Below are 18,216 nucleotides of genomic sequence, written 5' to 3'. Positions count from 1 at the left end.
TTAGAGAACGACAGTTTCGACTATCTCACTCCTTTCAGATCCAGCTGTGCCACACAATCTGCTGAGCATTCATGGAATCATAGAATGGTTTGGGTTGGAAGGGACTTTAAAGATCATCTAGTTCCAAACCCCCTGCCATGAGCAGGGACACCTTCCACTAGACCAGGTTGCTCAAAGCCTCATCCAACCTGAGGGATGGGGAGGGGGGCATCTACAACGTCCTAGGGCAACCTGTTTCCAGTGTCTGACCACCCTCACAGTAAAGAATTTATTCCTAATATCCAATCTAAACCTACCCTCTTCCAGTTTAAAACCATTACCCCATTCAACAGAATTAACTCCAAGCAGATAAACTTTCAATCCATGGGAAATGGACAAACTTTTTTGAGATCTCCTTCAAGGGGCCCAAAGAAAAGCTCAAGATTAGGTGAACTATACTTCCTTCTCAAAGAGGGTGTCACCACCAGTAAAGCTCCACAAAGCAGGCAGTAAAGGCAAGTTTAAAACTGAAAAGCACCACAGATCAGGGCCATATAGGTGACCACGCAGGACCTCAGCATGCCAAATGTGCCTCATTGTGCTGCTTCTTGGAAAACAAAGTACTACTTCAAGGTTTCCAGCATACAGAGGGAACACACACACTTCATGGATACCTGTGGTCATCATGGAAATCTAAGCTAACAGCAAGGTACTGATGCTAATGGGCATCCACATGCAGAGCCTCTTATTAGCTTGCCACTGCCCCAGAAGAGCCTGAAAAACTTCAGTGGATGGTTCCTGTATAAAGCTCAACTGCAGGCAGGGACCCACCCGCTGTGTGCTTGATCTTGCACACACAGCATTGACCCAGCTGCAACTCCCAGTCACCCCTGGAAGCACTACACAAGTCAATGGATGAGTTACAAACAGGACCCCAGAATTACCCACTTCTAACAGCCTGTTCTGCACAACAGTTCAATACTCTCTGCACTGCAACATGACCACAGACTTAGAGATGTTTCAGCCCATTGGATAGGCACATGTGTATCAAATACATAAATAATCCCACAAAGTCTAAAGTATTGCAGGTACATTTGATGTCATATGTGTGCTCAAGCACCTTCTTGAATCAGACTCTGAAAAAGTCTATCAACATGTTTAGGACCAAGGCGAATGGGAGTCTATTTAATGAAATGAACAAATGAAAAAAGTGTCAAGGAAAGATAGGGACTGAAGCAACACAATAAGAAAGCATAAAATACTGTTAGCTACTATGTTATAAAGTAATAAATGTAATGGAATAATGGTATAAAGATGACAGCTTAAAAGTCATCTCCATCCAAGCCAATATTACCATTTTAAAGATCCAACAAAGACACAATTTCTGCAACTGAGTGCTAAAGGCACCACAAGTGTTAAGACTATCCTGCTCCCAATGACAGCCCAAAAGAACAGGCTTTGGCCATAAACTGGCAGGGAGGGGTGGAAACCACACATCTCATAGATCTGTCAGAGGTCCCTCCCATTCCCAAAGAACAAGCACTGACTGTTCAAATCAGAGCAACGATGTAACAAATCACACTTTCAAAAGAATTCAAGGCTCCCATAATATACCTGAAAGCAGACAACCCAAGAGTGAGGATTTTACATAAGGCAATTTCCCTTCACATGCTCAAAACTGTTTCAAATCAGATCACATAATGTGATGATCAGCTTAAGCATATGTGATGGTACTATCCATCATTCTTTGTTTCCTCCTAAAACACAATGTTGTTCTGCAGAGCAATAGCAGAACAATTACTGGGAGGCACTTTACACATTAAAAGCAACAAACAGAAAAGCACAATTCATATATAGGCCATAAAATAGATCAGACATGAAAAGAACACTGAATTTGGAAAAATAATCACAATAAACATGCAATATTTTTCACGAGTCATAACATATGCACTCAGGTGCTTTAAATTCATTTCAATATACTTGAATTATGATTAAGACACTTCTCTATTATGAACATACTCTAGGTAGAAGATTAGCTTGAATTTAAAATACAATTGCTAAGGCAATAGTTAAAAATTTAATTGACAACATCTGTGCTATAAGCTCTTTGGAGATATAAAATTATTTAGTAACAGTATTTAAATACTTCCTCTACATGAGCTTCAAATGTATAAAAACATTTCAATTTAAAAAACAAAATAATATTTACTTCTTCAGGGAGCACACTGAATACCTTTTCACCTCAATTCAGACACACAGAAGTTTATATATAATAATCCTTACTCACCTGACTTAAAAAAATGAGTCTGCTGATAAATTTTGAAATAAAAACTATTATACAATATTTACATAACAGTCACTGAGGCAAGAATATTGGAAGCAGAACAATTAAAGCATAAGTCTAATACGCCATCTAAGAAAGTGGCTCCAAGATATTAAGGATGAGAGAAGCAAACCATTTAAGCTGCAAAATTTCTGAAATAATCCAAGAAGGTGCTGTTTGCCCTTGATTACAACTACCTGTAAAGACTGCTCAACTCATTTCAGGACTAAACTGTTGATGCCAAAGGAAGTATTTTTGTTGTGATGGTTATTCATGACACCTGTTTTTGCTGCCTGATCTAATAACATCACTCATGCTGAATTCCAAACAGAAGACATCTCATGACATCTTTAGGCCTACTTTGAAACTATAGCTCAACCTGGAAAATTAAAATTATTCTTCTACAAACCACAATCACATGAACTTGCCAGCTGAAAAACTCAGAAGAACAACAGTAACACAAAACAATTTCCTAGTCAACAGAACAGTCCCTCCTTCAAGCACGCCAGTCAGCATGTCACTGCAGTGACTATTCTTACCTAGTCCTATTCTGTTGGGACTTGTCTCTCGACTGCATCCCTGGCTCCGAGGAATCTTGCTGCGCTTCTCTGAAGATGATGGCACTGGCTGGACTCTAGATGTTCCACTGCTCAGGCCACCATAGGCGCTTCCTAACAGCTTACCCGGAGAACTAGACCGGCTACCAGCTAGAAGAGAACCAGAAATAAGGAAAAAAAACAATTAAAACCCCCCAAGATTTTAAATACTTTTACAGCAAAACCAGAACACAATCAGCTCTACCTAAGAATTTGATCCAAATAGCTCAAAAAACTAGTGGGAGTGTTCTTGTGGGCTTTCTAGGAAGACTGAGGAAAGCCCATGGACAATAAACGCTGACAACAACCCTACCTATATGAACCGCACTGCCCAGCTGGGACCAAGACCAGAGCAGACACTGCAGCGTATAAATACCTCATCAGCTGGTTTTATGCAAGCTTGCAGAGGTGCCAGGAGCAGCCTTGCTGCAGCACCATGGAATTCACAGGCTGCTTCACCTCCTCAAAGCAACACAAGTTAGCCTGTGTGGAGAGCCGTGCTGCAGCAAGCCGGCTTCTGGCATAGGTAACCTGCTGCAAGGTAGCTCAGGCTTCTTCATGCTACACTGCAGTGGTGGCACTGTCTTCCTGCAATAATTTAGTGAAGAAAAAATAATAATAATAATAAAAAAAAAAATCCTATCTCAACAGCAGCAGATCAGCACAATAAAGGGTAAATCAAGTGAGCCTGTCACTTTTGTAGAGATCTGGCTTACTTGGGTCTGACTGGCTAAAGTTAAACTAAATAGTTATTTTTCAGGTGGAGAAAATTTTTAGCCACTTGAGTAGTTGGCCTGTTATTTTCTCTAGTGTGTTTGAACAGTCCATGGCAAGTTTACATTACTTCTAAGCCATGATGTCTGCAAGACAGTCTACTAACCAAAAGTTATTTACATTCCAGCTGCAGTAGATATTTCTATCTGAAATAGCCTTGCTAACTCAATGAGTTGAATAATACTTTTTTTTTTTTTCTGTGGATCTTCATTTGCTAAATTGTTTGAAAATTAAGTAATGCTAGCTTAAAGGTAATCACAAAGAACTGAGAGAGTAATAGATTCAAGACTCTTTTTTGCTGCTTCAGGTACATAAAAATCACTGAAAATTGGTGCTGATATTACCATTCCTGACATTCTATTTGTTTGCTAGAACAGCCAGGAAAACTGTATTTGAAAGGGTTACAAGAACGTACTCAGGCAAGCTCACATTCTGAACAAATATTCAAGTTGGTTTCTTTCTGAAAAGTATCTACACATCTCACAAAAATTTCAGTTGCAGATACTATTACAAGTAGCAAGAGTTAGTGTCTGGATGCTTCTGTCTTGATTTAAGAAGACATGCAATTTTATTAATCTGATGGACAATTCCATAATATGTGTATTTTAATTTACTTCCCCCTCCAATTTCATGGTCAAAACCTTTCTGAAACAATCAAATCATATACTCCAACACTGTATGTGGTGCTGGCTCCATGCCTCTGGAAAGCAGGAATACTTGTGACAGATGCCAGCCTCACACACAGCATCCACACCCGAAAGCCAGCACTCCTCTCAGTTACACTGCTGCAATCTCACTGATGTCAGCAGAGCTGCACTGAAGTAACTGGAAGAATAATTTAGCACCTGGGGTTTAAGTTGCAGCAATGAGCCAGCTTCAATACGCAGAATGTAGGCTTACCGTGTTTGATTACTATGAGAAAATAAGATCACTTGCCAGATACATTCGGATTTATGACTTTAAGAAAATGTTTTTTTAAGTCTGATAGTTAGGAGAGAGTGAGGGAAGCTAAAAGCTTAGCAGTTAAAAAAAATGTGAAGGAAATAACATGAAAAAGCAAGAAAGGGAAAATGTTTCTTACCACCAGCAGGATTAGCTGATCTGGATCCTTGATTATGAGGGCAGACCAAAGGACAGGCAGAAAGTGGATTAAAAGACAGCAAGACAATACAGCGTTCAGCATGCGGTTTATGCTCTACACAATACAGACAGATTTATTCACAAACATGTCACTCCTAAAGCCTCTGCAGAATGCAGTGAGTTAACGTGCAGGTGCGACTGCTTCCCAAGGCTGATCAGCTTCTTAGCTAAATGTCAACCAACACTTCAAGACCCAAGTTCTGCTTTAAATTGCACCCCAGCCCAGTCTGCAAAATCGCAACAGGGTTATCCGCTGTGTGGGCATGGAAAATTTGGTCCTGCGACCATATTATATTTTAATTCATAAGTTGTTTTATGCAATGTTTGGCTTAAAGATAAAGATCACATCTGGTTGAGCTAGGCTGAAATCAGGATTCAGCAAGCTAGACCAAGGGAGCAGGTTCAGATGTGACCATTCTAAAGCTTCATAAGACATTCTAGAAAAAATTAAGCCCATAATCTTGAAACCTTTGGATACTCAACTATTCTTTAAACACTTCTGAGACTGGGCTCATCTGGTCTGACTACTTTTCACCAAACTAAGTATAGGAAAAAATGTCATTTCTGGCTTTGTATGAGTTTTAGGTCCAAAACTGAAGAAACCAATTTAGATCAGCATACCAAATCCCAAATTCCTTCATGACCTCAATGTAAAATTTTCCATTTGACCCCATCCTGAATATAACACTTCTCTCTTCAGCTCTCCCAGCCTAACACAATTCTATAAACTGCTTCCCCATCCCTGCAGCATGACAGAGCAAAGCAATGAGAGCATGAACAGAGAAGGGCTTTTAAACAGGAGTACAAAGCAAGACAAGTCTTCAGAACAAATAGGTCTTTCCACAAACCCCATCTCCTCTTACCCACAAGCCTGAAGGTCCTCAGAACACAAACAATTTTTTCCCTTCTCCCAAATCCTTTTAAAGTTTGAGTGACAAAATTCTCCTTAGATACACATGACAAATGTGCAGCAGCATGGCATGTATGGCTCCTAGAGGAAAACCCTGCTTTGCCAGGATGCCAGAGTACAGATGTGTCACGTGAATCAGAGAGCAGAACCATCTCCCCAGTAACTACACAAAATAGGTAATGTCCTATTTTAAATTGGTGCCAATTCACATTAACTTTAGACAGCTCACGTGTTACACATACAGAAATACAGTCACATAAGCAGGAGAAGCTTGGCAGGGCAAGAACCCAGGACAGCAGTCAGCTACAGACACAGGGGGTGCCTTAGTGGGACCTAGTGCAAGTTACTTAGTCCTACGCGTGACAGCAACATGAAATTCTGCTGCACAAGTGGTAAAAGGCAGCGAGTAAGCACCCAGATTTGGGGCTCTATTTGTCAGGAAGAGAACAGACTGGCTGAGCAGAGATTCGTTTTGTTACATGTCCAAACAATATTAGCAGAGTGAGCCCAATCCTCTGCTGGTGCTACGACAATTCAAGAGAATCATTATCAATAACTCTTTGTTCTGCTCCCCCAGAAATAAAACATTTCTTACGCTGGGACTGGGAAACTACTTTAGCCCGGCTGCGGCCTCGGGTATCAGCAGGCATTGAGGTGACGCTTGTGGCACTGCCAGAGCTCTGTCTCCTTGTACGAATGCGACCTGGAGGAATGCAAAGAAAACAAACTGTAAATAGGTTTCTTCCAAAGGCAGCAGCAGCGTCTAACATGCTGTTCTATGCTTGCAGTGTTGCTATACACACAATTACAAAAGAAAAATTTTACAGGGAGAGGCAACATCTTTCTTTAGACTGGCTGAGAGGCAGGGCAGGGAGTGGAAACAATCATGGTCCACGAGTCCAAAAACTTCTTTGCTTTCTGTCATGCTATCAGCCGGTTTAATTAAAAAATATTACCTCTCTACAGCCTTTGCTTCTGTTCTATAGCAGCTTCTTTACAACAAACATTTCAGTCTCCCAAATTCTGCTTCCTCTATCAAATTATTACTTTCTGACAGGGTGACCACTCTTTCGGAGACGGGTGTGACAGATGCCCCCACAAATTCCATCGCTGGGATGTGCAATTAGCCGCTTGGTGCTTTATATCCTGCTCTACATGCGCAGGCTGGCATGCACTCTGCGAGTCTGTCAACACAGCCTGACTACGCTTTTATTTCAGGCTCATTGAGTTTTCCCTGTTGTTTACAGATCCCTCAAATTTATCCCGAGATCAGTGTAACTTTACTTGTAATGGAGAGTCCCATTTAACACAATCAGCATTGTGGAAAAATGATTCTGTGTGTCTGCTCTTTATTTAAGCTGAGAATGGATAAAAAGTCTCAAAGTGTTCTGGGTCCTCTTTGTGTCCTTTCCTCATGAAAAAGCCACAGAAATTTGAGCTAGAGAAGCTTACAGGGTCATCAGTTCATCCCCTTCCTGGGGCAGGACTGTTTCCTACAGAATGTTCTTTCCAGTGCTAGCTTCAATTATCTGTCTCCAGTTAATGGGAAAGAAATGATAATTAAGAGCAACACAAAGAAAGCCTCCATTAGCACTTTTCAGCAACTCAGTTCTCAGCCAAATCTGAAGCTGTTTCTCAGGACTAATGCCAGTGCTATCCTGCACTCAGAGGATGACTTCAAGTTTCAGGCACAATAATAAAAGGAAAAAACCACAACAGGTAAGAGAAGAGTCTAGACAACTGCACCCACTGGTTACAGATATTCATCTCCTGCCCTTTGTCTCCACCATAAGCATACAGAGAAATACTGAAAGGGAGAAATACACTTCCCACCCAAAAAAATCACTTCACATGAGGTACACATGCAGGACAAGACAATGGCAAGCAGCCCAGGCTGAACAGATTGAGAGCTCTGATCTTCTCTAAGCTCTCAAAATATTCATAACATGGTCTGCAACTTTCTAATAGACACAAAGTGACAAGGAGATGTTTAACTTTGAGAAGAAAACTAGACTTGTTTGCAGGGGGAAAAGCCTAGAAGATTTCAGATCTCTTGACCAGCATCTAGTATTAAAATGGCTCAGTAAGCAAGATACAGATATCTACATTCAAGCAGTTGTTTGTAGATGAGACATAGAATAAGTCATTAGCATAAGCTGGGAAAATATAAATAAACCATTTTTTAACTACTGGCTTAACTGAACAAGCTCTGAGAGCACATCCACATGGGTCCAGTCATGAAACTGGCTGCTCGCGTCTTCTTACCACCAGCAAGGCTGTAGATCTCCTCTGCTCTACGACATCATCTGCCCCTTGCAAATAGTCAGCCTGATACACAACCCAGAGACAGCTCTATAGCTCTTTGCTGGCCCATTCCCATCCCTCACAAGTTTGGCACAGGCACAGCTACACACGGATGAGCAGAGCCACTGTGTGACTTGCCACAGGGTGTGTACCCCAAACCCCACTGCGGGCGTCAAAGCAGGCGGGTGTGGGGAAGGAGGCAGAAGGACCTCATGCTCTTGTCAGAAGCCTCAAGGCTTCCTTTCATTTCTCATATCAGGAGGGTATCATTGGTGGCAGCAGGAGTACAAAACAGTAAGACAAGAAGTTAAACCTGACCAGTATTAGGAGACAGAAATTAAATTAACTTACATCCTTCTAGAACACCAAGAGAAAGCCTTGGCATTGCAGGAAGCCCTGGGGGGTAACTGAAGCTGAAATTCAACATTACACACAGTAACAGACAATACTGGAAAACATGTTTAGTGATGTGTATGGGCCACGAATGAGTGAGAAGGGACTGATGTCTTCTCCTCTGAAACACAGGCCACTCTTCAGATCCTCAAAATTTTCTGTTCTTCCTGCATCTACAAAATCTTTTTTTATTTTGCCCTTTATCAGCTGGTGACTAAGAACACAGAGAAAACTGGGACAATATATAATAACTGACTCTCCCACCTTAGGAAATGCAAAGCCTAAAATAATACATAAAGAGAAATCAATATTAACTTCTGATACCAATTTTGGAGGCTTTAAGAAAGAAAAATGAACAAAAGGGCCAAACTTTAATTAACACATGATTATCAGCAGGCTTAGAAATAGAGAACTCTGCCCTATTTTGAAACCCCTGAGAGTCAGTGGACAGACTCCTACCAACTTCAGCAGTTTCTGAATGAACACATGCCCCGAACAAAATTCTCCTTCATTTTGGACTGATAGATTTGCACACTGATTTTAGCCTAATGGGTGTCAGAGAAAACAATGTGGGATGAAGAGTTGCTCTTGCACAGGAGGAACATTCCCAACACTGACACTGGTTTTCTCATCCTTCTAAAAAGGCTGACAAGCATTTGAACTAACACTGCACTAGGCTTGCATTGTGCAAATAACAGGAATAGCAGAAAACAGAGAATCGTGACACAAAAATTCCATAATGGTATGACTACTGTGACAGCACAGTAACAGCTCATCCTAGGAGTACTTTATTTTCTCAAGTCCATGGGATAAAGTAAAACATGAGGGCAAAAAAAACCCACCACCACTTAAATTCAAGGTCAAATTCTTCAGACAGTTACAAGGAAAAAAATGCCATCTGATATCAGTTATATGTATTCCTTGAAGCATGAACTGTTAATGTACTTTCTTAAGTTTTATTTATGAACAAAAATTATGTATTTCCTTTTTCATACATTTCATCTTACTTGCAGCATGCAAATGGCTCAAAATAGTACCACTCAGTACTATCCTTCCAGAAAAAAAAAATAAAATTCTAAGTTTTGCCTATCCAAGTACAGTTTTTAGCTGTAAAACAAAAAATTAACAACTGGAACTCAAAATTGCTTTAGACAAATCTGTATGAGAGAGAAAACCAAAAGGGGGATTTATACAATACAAACATCTCTACTACATTCCCTTAAGGGTTTCATCTGCAAACAAAGAGTTTGCATTCTTCCAAGAATTATTTGCACATAGGACTATGTGTGGCTTTATCCCTATGATTTTACTCCAGACAAAGTAATTTCAAGCAGGACTCTTAAGTAACACATCAAATAAGTTATTCAGACTTTTTTTTGTTGTTAAAATCAAACAAACACCTCACCTCCCACAACTTCTTTGCTTTCAAATGGGTTTGTTACTATATCTAGCTCAAAAAGCAGATGTAGCAATTCATATTTAATAACCATTATTTTTCTGGTTCTTAAAAGAATTACTGCTTCCTGACAGCAAAGGAACAGATAAAGACCAACCCAACTGGTTTCTAAAAACCATAAAAGTACTTCCATAAAAAAGCCCTTGATCTAAATCTGACATGTGACACACCACGGTTGGTACAAAAAATATATTGAAAGACTCCATATAAATGCTTTGTGTTAAGAAACCATTTGTTGGGGGGGGTTAGGAAGTTTTGGGGTTATTTTTTAAAGTTACGGTCAGATTTTGCAACAATCAACAGATCAGAATCAACCTTGAAATGTCTAACTTATGTATAAACCTAGGAAAGTCGGGTTTTTTGTTTGTTTGGGGTTTTTTTTTTTTTGGGGGGGGGGGGGGTGTTTGATTGGTTGGTTGGGTTTTTTTAAGGAACAAGGAAAGGAAAATTCTATGATAACATTTTTGCATTACAAGAGGCTTCATCTAGCAGCATTGTTCTGAGCTCCTCTGGGAGGAGGAGCTGAGAACTCCTCCAGGAACTGCAGCATCTCTGTCTCCAGTAGCCTATATATTACAATGAGGAAAATGGCTTTCAAATAATTTAAAATAGTCTAGAAATGGTGTATAACAGCTCCACAACCAAACTTAATCAGTTCCATGCTGTGAATAACGATACCTACAACCACACAAGTTATATATGGAAGCACTGGGATGGTAATGGTCTCTTCATGGATCAAGTTAATGCATTTAGATTACTCAGCACTTGGGTTTTTACCCCTACATGGAGAAAAACATTCCTGAAAGAGCCTCTAGAACCCCCTCTAGCTATATCACTGCTAAATGACTCGTGGACATCTATGAGACATGCACACATCAATTAAAAACAACTTTGTACAAAAACCATGGTACAGTTTCCATGCATATTTAGCACACATCCAACATTATACTAGTATAAGACCTGACTCAGCACCGTAATTTCCCCCAAGAATCACTCAACCTTTACTGGAAACCATCAGCATATGATGCCTCTGGATTTTGCATGAGAACTCCAAAGCAGAGGGCTGAGGGAACAACAGTGGCACCACTTTGCCCTACAACAACAAGCACAGGCAAATCAAGTCAGGACTCACAAAGGGAAGGACCAAGAGAACAAAGAAACTTACTAACTGAGCATTTCAATTTAAAATACCATGTTTAGTCAAACTTTTGAACTATTCTTTGTCCTTGAAGTTAAGGAAGAGCTTTAATGCAGAGAAGAAAACAGCAATAGTGATTTCATGAACCTTGGGTTACTCCCAAAGACTTTGGTAAGGCTCAAGATGTCCAACTGAATTTCGGCTCAAAAAGAGTGGTCTGCTACATGAAAACTATAATAAACCAGTTTTTGTTTCCTTTCTGGTGAATAACAAAAACTATTAAAAATTGTGCCACTGACTCTGGAAACTGCTGATTTTGTTTTAAACTTGCCAGTTTCGGGACAGACCAGCATTTATGATTCCCTCTTTTGAGAAAGGCTTGTCTTTATGCTCACTTTGAATAAAGGCAGCCAGGTAAGAGAAACACTCTGAACCATTATTCTGTACTGAAAGTCAGCATTATGCGCCTTTTAAAAATACTCTTTGAAAAGTCATTTCATGATAAAATAGGCAGGAACTTTTCTGCAGTCTCCTTTTAATCAGGTATAACAAACATGGATTTAGGGCACAACTGCTACTTGCACAGCACTGTGAAGTCCTCATCAAGACTATAAAGGATTAGATCTTACAAGCTTCCTGCCTGAAAAGTTTTTAATGAAGTTCAAGAGATATCCATACATGAAGGGTCTGGGCAATCCAGACATAACCATGCACTGCATGAAGACACAGCCTGACAGCACACAGACGAAGACCTGCACAGATTTAAGTGGTATATAGACTCACACTACCTTTCCATAAGGAAGTGCATTTCAACTGCATTTGTCAATTGGGATGATACTACTTAAAATAAAAGGACTGATACTCAGCTCGTAACTTGTATTCTTGCCACAGGCATAACTCACTATCTTGCTCCTGTTTTGAGATGTCTGGCTCAAAAACAAAACACTGAGGAGAACTGAGGGCAAAGCAGATGGGAAGTGCCAAGTTTGCACAATGCTGGCTCCTGGCTGAGGGGAAGGTGCAGAACTTTTTCACTGTAGCTACAGAAAGCCATGATGGGAACCAGACTGCCGAACCACACAAAAACCCGCAGGGATTTGCTGTTACATTACTTACTGGCGACCTGCAAAAAAAACAGGGGCACAGGTGCAGATGGAATTTCTGCTTTATGTTCAAAGAGTATCTCTTGTACACACAGGTATTTCCAGAGCAAAGGGATGTTTTTCTCTTCCCTTACTCCCTTAATTTTTACATTTATGTCAAGAATATAAAGTTTTGCCTTCCCTGTAGTTCCTGGCAAACTCTGCAAGATCATAGAGTTGTCAGAAGACCTTTCTCAGTCCTCATCTGTAGGACATACTGAATCCTGAACAAATGGTGGTTTTCCCTTAACTGTCTTAACAAAGGAAAATACAGACAAAGAGTTTCAAACAGTGATTAAACTCATCCTTCAAATGCTCTGGCTATAGTGTGCCACATTTTTATAATCCTCCCCCCCCCCCCCCCCCCCCAAAAAAAAAAAAGAGAATCCTACAGCAAAAGGAAGAGATGAGACCTGGTATTTACCATGAGAGGGATGGCAAACTCCATTTCTGAAAGTTCATCTCAATGTTTTCCCCTAAGCAAATTGCTAGATTCTATTATAGATTTTTACCAAATCCAATCTGCTTCCAATGTAGCTGAATAAAAAAACCCAAAACCGTAATCAAACAAAAACCCCCCACCCTTTTGCATCATTACAATAAAGCATTTAATAAACTAACAATAAAGGTATTCCAGAGGATAGCTGTCGGAACAGGCCTCCACAAATATTATTACAGCCTAGGAGAGGATTGAGATTGAGAGGATCTGCAGAGGGTATTTTACAAATTAACATTAAACTTTCAACATTTCCAAGTTAGGCCAAAAAAAGAAAAGTTTGAGAACTGGAAGGAAAGGAAGAAGAGAAAAAGAAGGGTCAGCAATGAATAAAAAATGATCAGGATTACAGCAATCTGGAACTTTCATCTAATTTACCACTGATTTAGAAACAGGCATTTAGGCCAACTTCATATTCCATATTCTCTGACCAATCACAAAGCACAAACACTTGCCCATGATGCAGAGCCAGTTCATCTCTCAATGCTAAGATTAAGTGTGAGCTCCAAAAATGCTAGAGACCCTTCCTCTAAATAATAAACCAATCCATCAATAATAGGAAAAACACACACATCACAATGGCACAGTGGCACTGCTGAGAACACCACATCCAAATACAAGCAGCCATCAAGGATACAAGCACAGCCCCACAAGACAGTAATAGATCCCTTGAAAAAAGACTTGCATCAGGAAAAAATAGGTGTTTGGGGGGTTATGATGTCTTCATTCTGTCGAGAAGGCATTCGTGTTTTCAACTCCTGTCTACCTCAGAAAAAGTGATTTCCCAGTGATCTTTTTTGCTTAAGAGAACAAGCTTTGACAACAAGCCAGAGAACTGGACTGGAAGCCCTCCCAAACTAGCAGGCTCAGTGCTCTTGAAAAAAAGCCTTTCCTCCAACTGTCTTAGATGTAAGCCATCTCGCTCAGACAGTTAACAACAAAAAGAGAGAGCTCAGGTTTAAAGAGGTTGACTAAATATTCCTTCCCTAGAGATCATTGTTTACTGTCCTCATTTTTCTGCCATGTGATCATCTCATTCAATTCTCTGGCTGCCCAGTCTCTTCCCGAAAGCATTTGGCAGCTGCGACCTGAGCTTTGGATGGAAAAACACAGAAAACCTTTACACATTGTGGACCAAGAGAACACAAGCCCTGTGTTGGTTTTTTGTTTGGGGTTTTTTTTGTTTGTTTGTGGGTTTTTTGGTTTTTGGTGTTTTGTTGGTTTTTGGGGGTTTTTTTGGGGGAGGGTGTTGCTTTTTGGTTTTGTGGGCGTTTGTTTTGTTTTGTTTTTTAAATCTGTGTACAAATCACCTTCAACCAAAAGCAGTGCTTTAAAGATAGAGGTCCACACATAGCTTTATGATCAGAAGTCAAGTCACAAAAGCAGACTAGTGCCTATTAGTGGGGACGAGCTTGAAGAGAAAGCAAAGAATACCCCATGGCATCAAAATGAACAGGACAACCATGCAACATTTCATGCAGGTCACCAGTGAACATGGATGAGAACCAGATAACACTTTGAGAACAGAGACCAGGTAGGGTGGTACGACTGTGGACACACCTCAGTTACACAGAGAGACTGCTTACCCTCAGTTTTAGTGGTAGTACCATCTTTAGGCAAATTAAAAAAAATAAGGAAAGGGTTAATAGGGAAAATTAGTAACATTAACAGAAATGGGCACTATATATTAGCTACAGATATATGCAAAAAATTAACACAATTAAAAAAATTAAAAACATTTGGGCAGCAACTCAAAGCTTGATGATGTATCTGAAGAACACACTTGCAGGTTTTCCCTCCTGCAATAACCAACCATTTTCCTTTGTTTGCCACACCATTTCTCTCACAGCAATGTGCAGGTGACAAATGTCCCTACTAGCTCAAAAGGAAGCAGGCTCTTTCAGGAGCAGACATGTTTGCATCACTTTGAGTGCATTTGCTGCTTTTCTCCTACAGCCTGTTTTAAGAGCAAGACTAACACTGTATTCAGTCTCCTGGCTTCAAGGACAAAGCCAACTTTAGTAGATACTTCGCTGCCTCTTCCATTCTTCCTCGTGACACAGGATTGCTTGAAAACAGTTTTGCCACTGAAGCTGATATGCAGCACGACTGAAAAATGGTTGCATTTGTAAGCTCAAAAGCACGCTGTTATGCAATCAACCTCATCTTCTGTGTTGTTTTCTCTGCAACATATCCAAATCTTGAGCCAAGTACGAACAATATGAATAAGAATAAGAATTAAACTTCTGAACCAAATACAACCAATACATTTGAGCCAAGGGAGACTATTTCAGATACAAAAGAAACCTGTCTACAAAAGGAATCTATAGAAACCATCCCTATATGATTCAGCAAGCCTACTTTATCAGGCTAAAGACCAATTCCCTTAAAGTAAGAAGCAACTTTTCAGCTGACTCAGTGAAGACAATCAATACACCTAAAATCAAGATCACCGATTTCTGATTTTTCTTTCTCTTGTAAAGGAAAATTGATAAAAAGTCTGGAATTAGATTAGCATGAAACCAGAATGAGAAACTAGCTCAGATGACCAGCTCTGCTTGGAACTGTGCTGAAGCTCTGCTAATATGGTGTCAATCACCACCTTGCATTTCCTCCTCCATGCCTCCCTCAACAGCATGTCCAAGAAAGATCAAATGCAAACTTCATTGTAAGAAACCCTGGGGCACCTGCAAGTGATATACGATGCTTTCAGAGAAAAATGTGATGTGTGCCTATGATCCAAAAAGAGCCAGCATAAGGAACAGATACCGATATCCTGTGTCGTAAAATGGGAAGGCCAGCTTCTCCTCTTTGCTTCTACATCTTTCTCTTTTGTAAAACAGAAAGCGATCAAACTCAACTAAGATGTACTATTCAAAGTATAAAACAATTAAAGGAAAGTCAGTTTCAGGAAAGAATAAGAGACAGGAGGAAATGTCAAAAGGAACTGAGCAGTATTTTCCTCAACAACGTCCCAGAATTGGAATAAGATCTGCTTTTCCCCAGAGAGATCGAGACACAGACTATTAAACAATTCATAACCTAAGAAGCTGCTTCAAGTCAGTTCTGTTGCAAATTTTTTCCTCAATCCCAAAGGGCAAGAGATTGCACACTGATCCTGGAGAGCTAGTGACTATTTCTGAGATATGTTCTTCTACTTAAAGAGTTTATTATTCAAATAAAACTACAAGGCAATTTCTGCTATTAAAGAAATCTAACTGCAAGAGTAGCTGAACATGTAGATTTACCTAGTGATGCGTATGAGCCTGGGGGCAAGGCTGCAGCAGAACTGAAGGGGGTGGATGCTCCAGAGGACGTCACTTTTGACTTGGCACTAGCTGCTGCATTCACATCGACGTCACTGCGGGATCGCTGCAGAGATCCTGATGTTGACACAGATTTTGTACTTACTGTAGATGCTGCAGATGGGAGTGGGAGATCCAGAATAAAGAAGATTAATTTTTTTGAGCTGTGTGCTTCAAAGAGTCTGACAAGCAGTTTAATGTACTATTTTTAACATTCCCTGCTGGCACTGAAATACCTCAACTAAGAATGCTTTATCAGGACAATGTGGGCTTCCCCAAATTACCTGCAAAGATATTTCAGTGCTGACCTGATGTTACCTCTAAGAACTTTATCAGACACTAACCTAAATGCTGAGATCAAAAAGGCTGCCAGGCTAGTAATAAAGAAATTTCTAACAGAACCTAGATGGGAAAGCTCAGCCAACAATACCCATCACCAGCCTGTGAGTTGCTGGCCAAAACAGACCTGCAGGTCCTTCAGTCCAGGTTCTACTAACTTTCTTCCCAACACCTCATCTTCTCATGAGGACAGCTTATCTTCCACCTACAGAGTTCTGTTACATTCTGTATTAAAATTTACTATTTAGATTATTGTATGCATTTACTTAGGACAAGAAAGCTGCACCTAAATATTCCATCTAATAGTAAAAGACAGATTAGCATTAAGATGGAATTTAACACCGCAAGACTTGTGTGCAGACAATGCCCACAATAAGTGCTGAAACCACAGAAAATAAGTGACAGAAAAAAACTGAATGCACTCTTAAGACTATGTAGCTGTATGTCTTGGCATCAGCAGTAGTTTATTCCAGCTACTGTACAGCTAAACGTACCTTGGTTACAATTTTCAAGGTTTTTTAGCCTTCCCTTCAGGTGCAAGCAATACCAGATTTACCAACTTTCAAAAACTTCATTATATCAGCAGCTGATGCACAGAATGTGGTATACAACACAAAACTAAAATTTTTACATAATAAGTTGCCATTTTAAGGAGCAGTAAACAGTGATCAAAGTTGTTCTTTGCATATTATAGTGTATGAAATTTTCATTCTTATTCATCACATTCCCTCAGCAACACCTGAGCACATTTTTCAGCTCTTGTTCTCACCTCTAGATGTAGTACTTCCAGTAGTACTTCTTTTGGCAGACAATGGACGGCTAGAAGTTAATATAAATATTTATTAAAACAAAACTGGCGTTTCATAGTCATTAGTAACAGTGCTACTCTGTTTCCTCAGTACACAACTGAGTTGACAGGAAGTTATTTATATAAAGGAATAGACTAACAAAGCTTATTGTTTAAAAATAAATACAGCACCATCATTAAATTCTCTACAAAGGCACTAAGAAAAAAATAGCATGCACGTTATTTGAGCAAGAAGAGATTTTTAACAACATTTTGTAGATTTAAAAAGTTACAACAGTACGTTATGGGTATTTTTCATATAGGTTTAACACTTAAAATTGCAGATATTTGCATCTTAAGTTGACTGTAACTCTGAAAGGACCTAAAATACATACATTCAACAGAAGAGTTATATATAGATTTTGCAGTTACAACTAAAATTTAGTTTACTTTATTCACTTTATATGAAAAGAGACAGATTTACACCTCTAGGATTAATGCTAAACACAGAATTTCAATCCAAGTACTTTTTTAAGAACACCTAGAATGAATGACTAGCAGTATTTGCTGAGCACAAAAAGCTTCCTATAAAATTATTTATAGAGTCAAGATAACTTTTTTTTTCTAAGCCAGTAATGGGTTATGCTGTTTTTTTATTTTAATGCAGTGTTAGCTTAAAAAAAATAAAATTAGAATAACTAAGTGTTGAGGCCAAACAATGAGCAGATGAGAAAAAGCAATGTGATGGCTCCCTCCAATTCAACGGAGCTAACTGCAGTTGTTCAAATCAAGAGGTAGTGACACCAAAGGACTTACTTGAGACTCTCCTGGGAGCTGGAGGAGGAACGATCAGACTGAGGCAAGGACACGATGCTGTCAGAGTTCTTCAAATGCGACTGCAAGGCCTTCTGGTAGGAAGACTCCAAGGTGTGGTACAAATGCTCTGCCTCTCTGCTGAAGTGATTGTGGAAACCCCAGTAACACCTGGAAACAAGGCACAGTACTGTGAATATTTCCTTGTTACGTTTTAGGAGGCAGTGGGGCACAGGTACAGTCAGAGCCCTTTCCTCTATCTAGCCACTGGGCTTCTTAGCCCAGTTATTGCAACCATCTACTGCCCCTGTGACACACTTA

At 39.8% G+C, this 18,216-nt stretch overlaps 1 protein-coding gene across 1 annotated transcript in view; it reads right to left on the bottom strand.

The window, feature by feature from the left end:
• LOC104522588 (CLIP-associating protein 1) overlaps positions 1 to 18,216 on the bottom strand; it is a 99,200-nt gene that overhangs the window by 66,722 nt on the left and 14,262 nt on the right. Inside the window, exons 10-16 of the mRNA XM_029084257.1 lie at positions 17,899 to 18,066; positions 17,065 to 17,114; positions 15,900 to 16,070; positions 14,238 to 14,261; positions 6,318 to 6,425; positions 4,754 to 4,780; positions 2,842 to 3,009 (exon numbers count right to left, since the gene is read on the bottom strand). Of these exons, the coding sequence (XP_028940090.1) occupies positions 2,842 to 3,009; positions 4,754 to 4,780; positions 6,318 to 6,425; positions 14,238 to 14,261; positions 15,900 to 16,070; positions 17,065 to 17,114; positions 17,899 to 18,066 (716 nt within the window). The remainder of the gene's footprint in view (positions 1 to 2,841; positions 3,010 to 4,753; positions 4,781 to 6,317; positions 6,426 to 14,237; positions 14,262 to 15,899; positions 16,071 to 17,064; positions 17,115 to 17,898; positions 18,067 to 18,216) is intronic.

Source organism: Antrostomus carolinensis, unplaced genomic scaffold (genome assembly GCF_000700745.2).
Source record: "Antrostomus carolinensis isolate BGI_N321 unplaced genomic scaffold, ASM70074v2 scaffold11383, whole genome shotgun sequence".
Lineage (NCBI taxonomy): Eukaryota > Metazoa > Chordata > Aves > Caprimulgiformes > Caprimulgidae > Antrostomus > Antrostomus carolinensis.
Note: the sequence above shows the minus strand (reverse complement) of the source record. Positions and strands in the feature narration are given on the sequence as shown.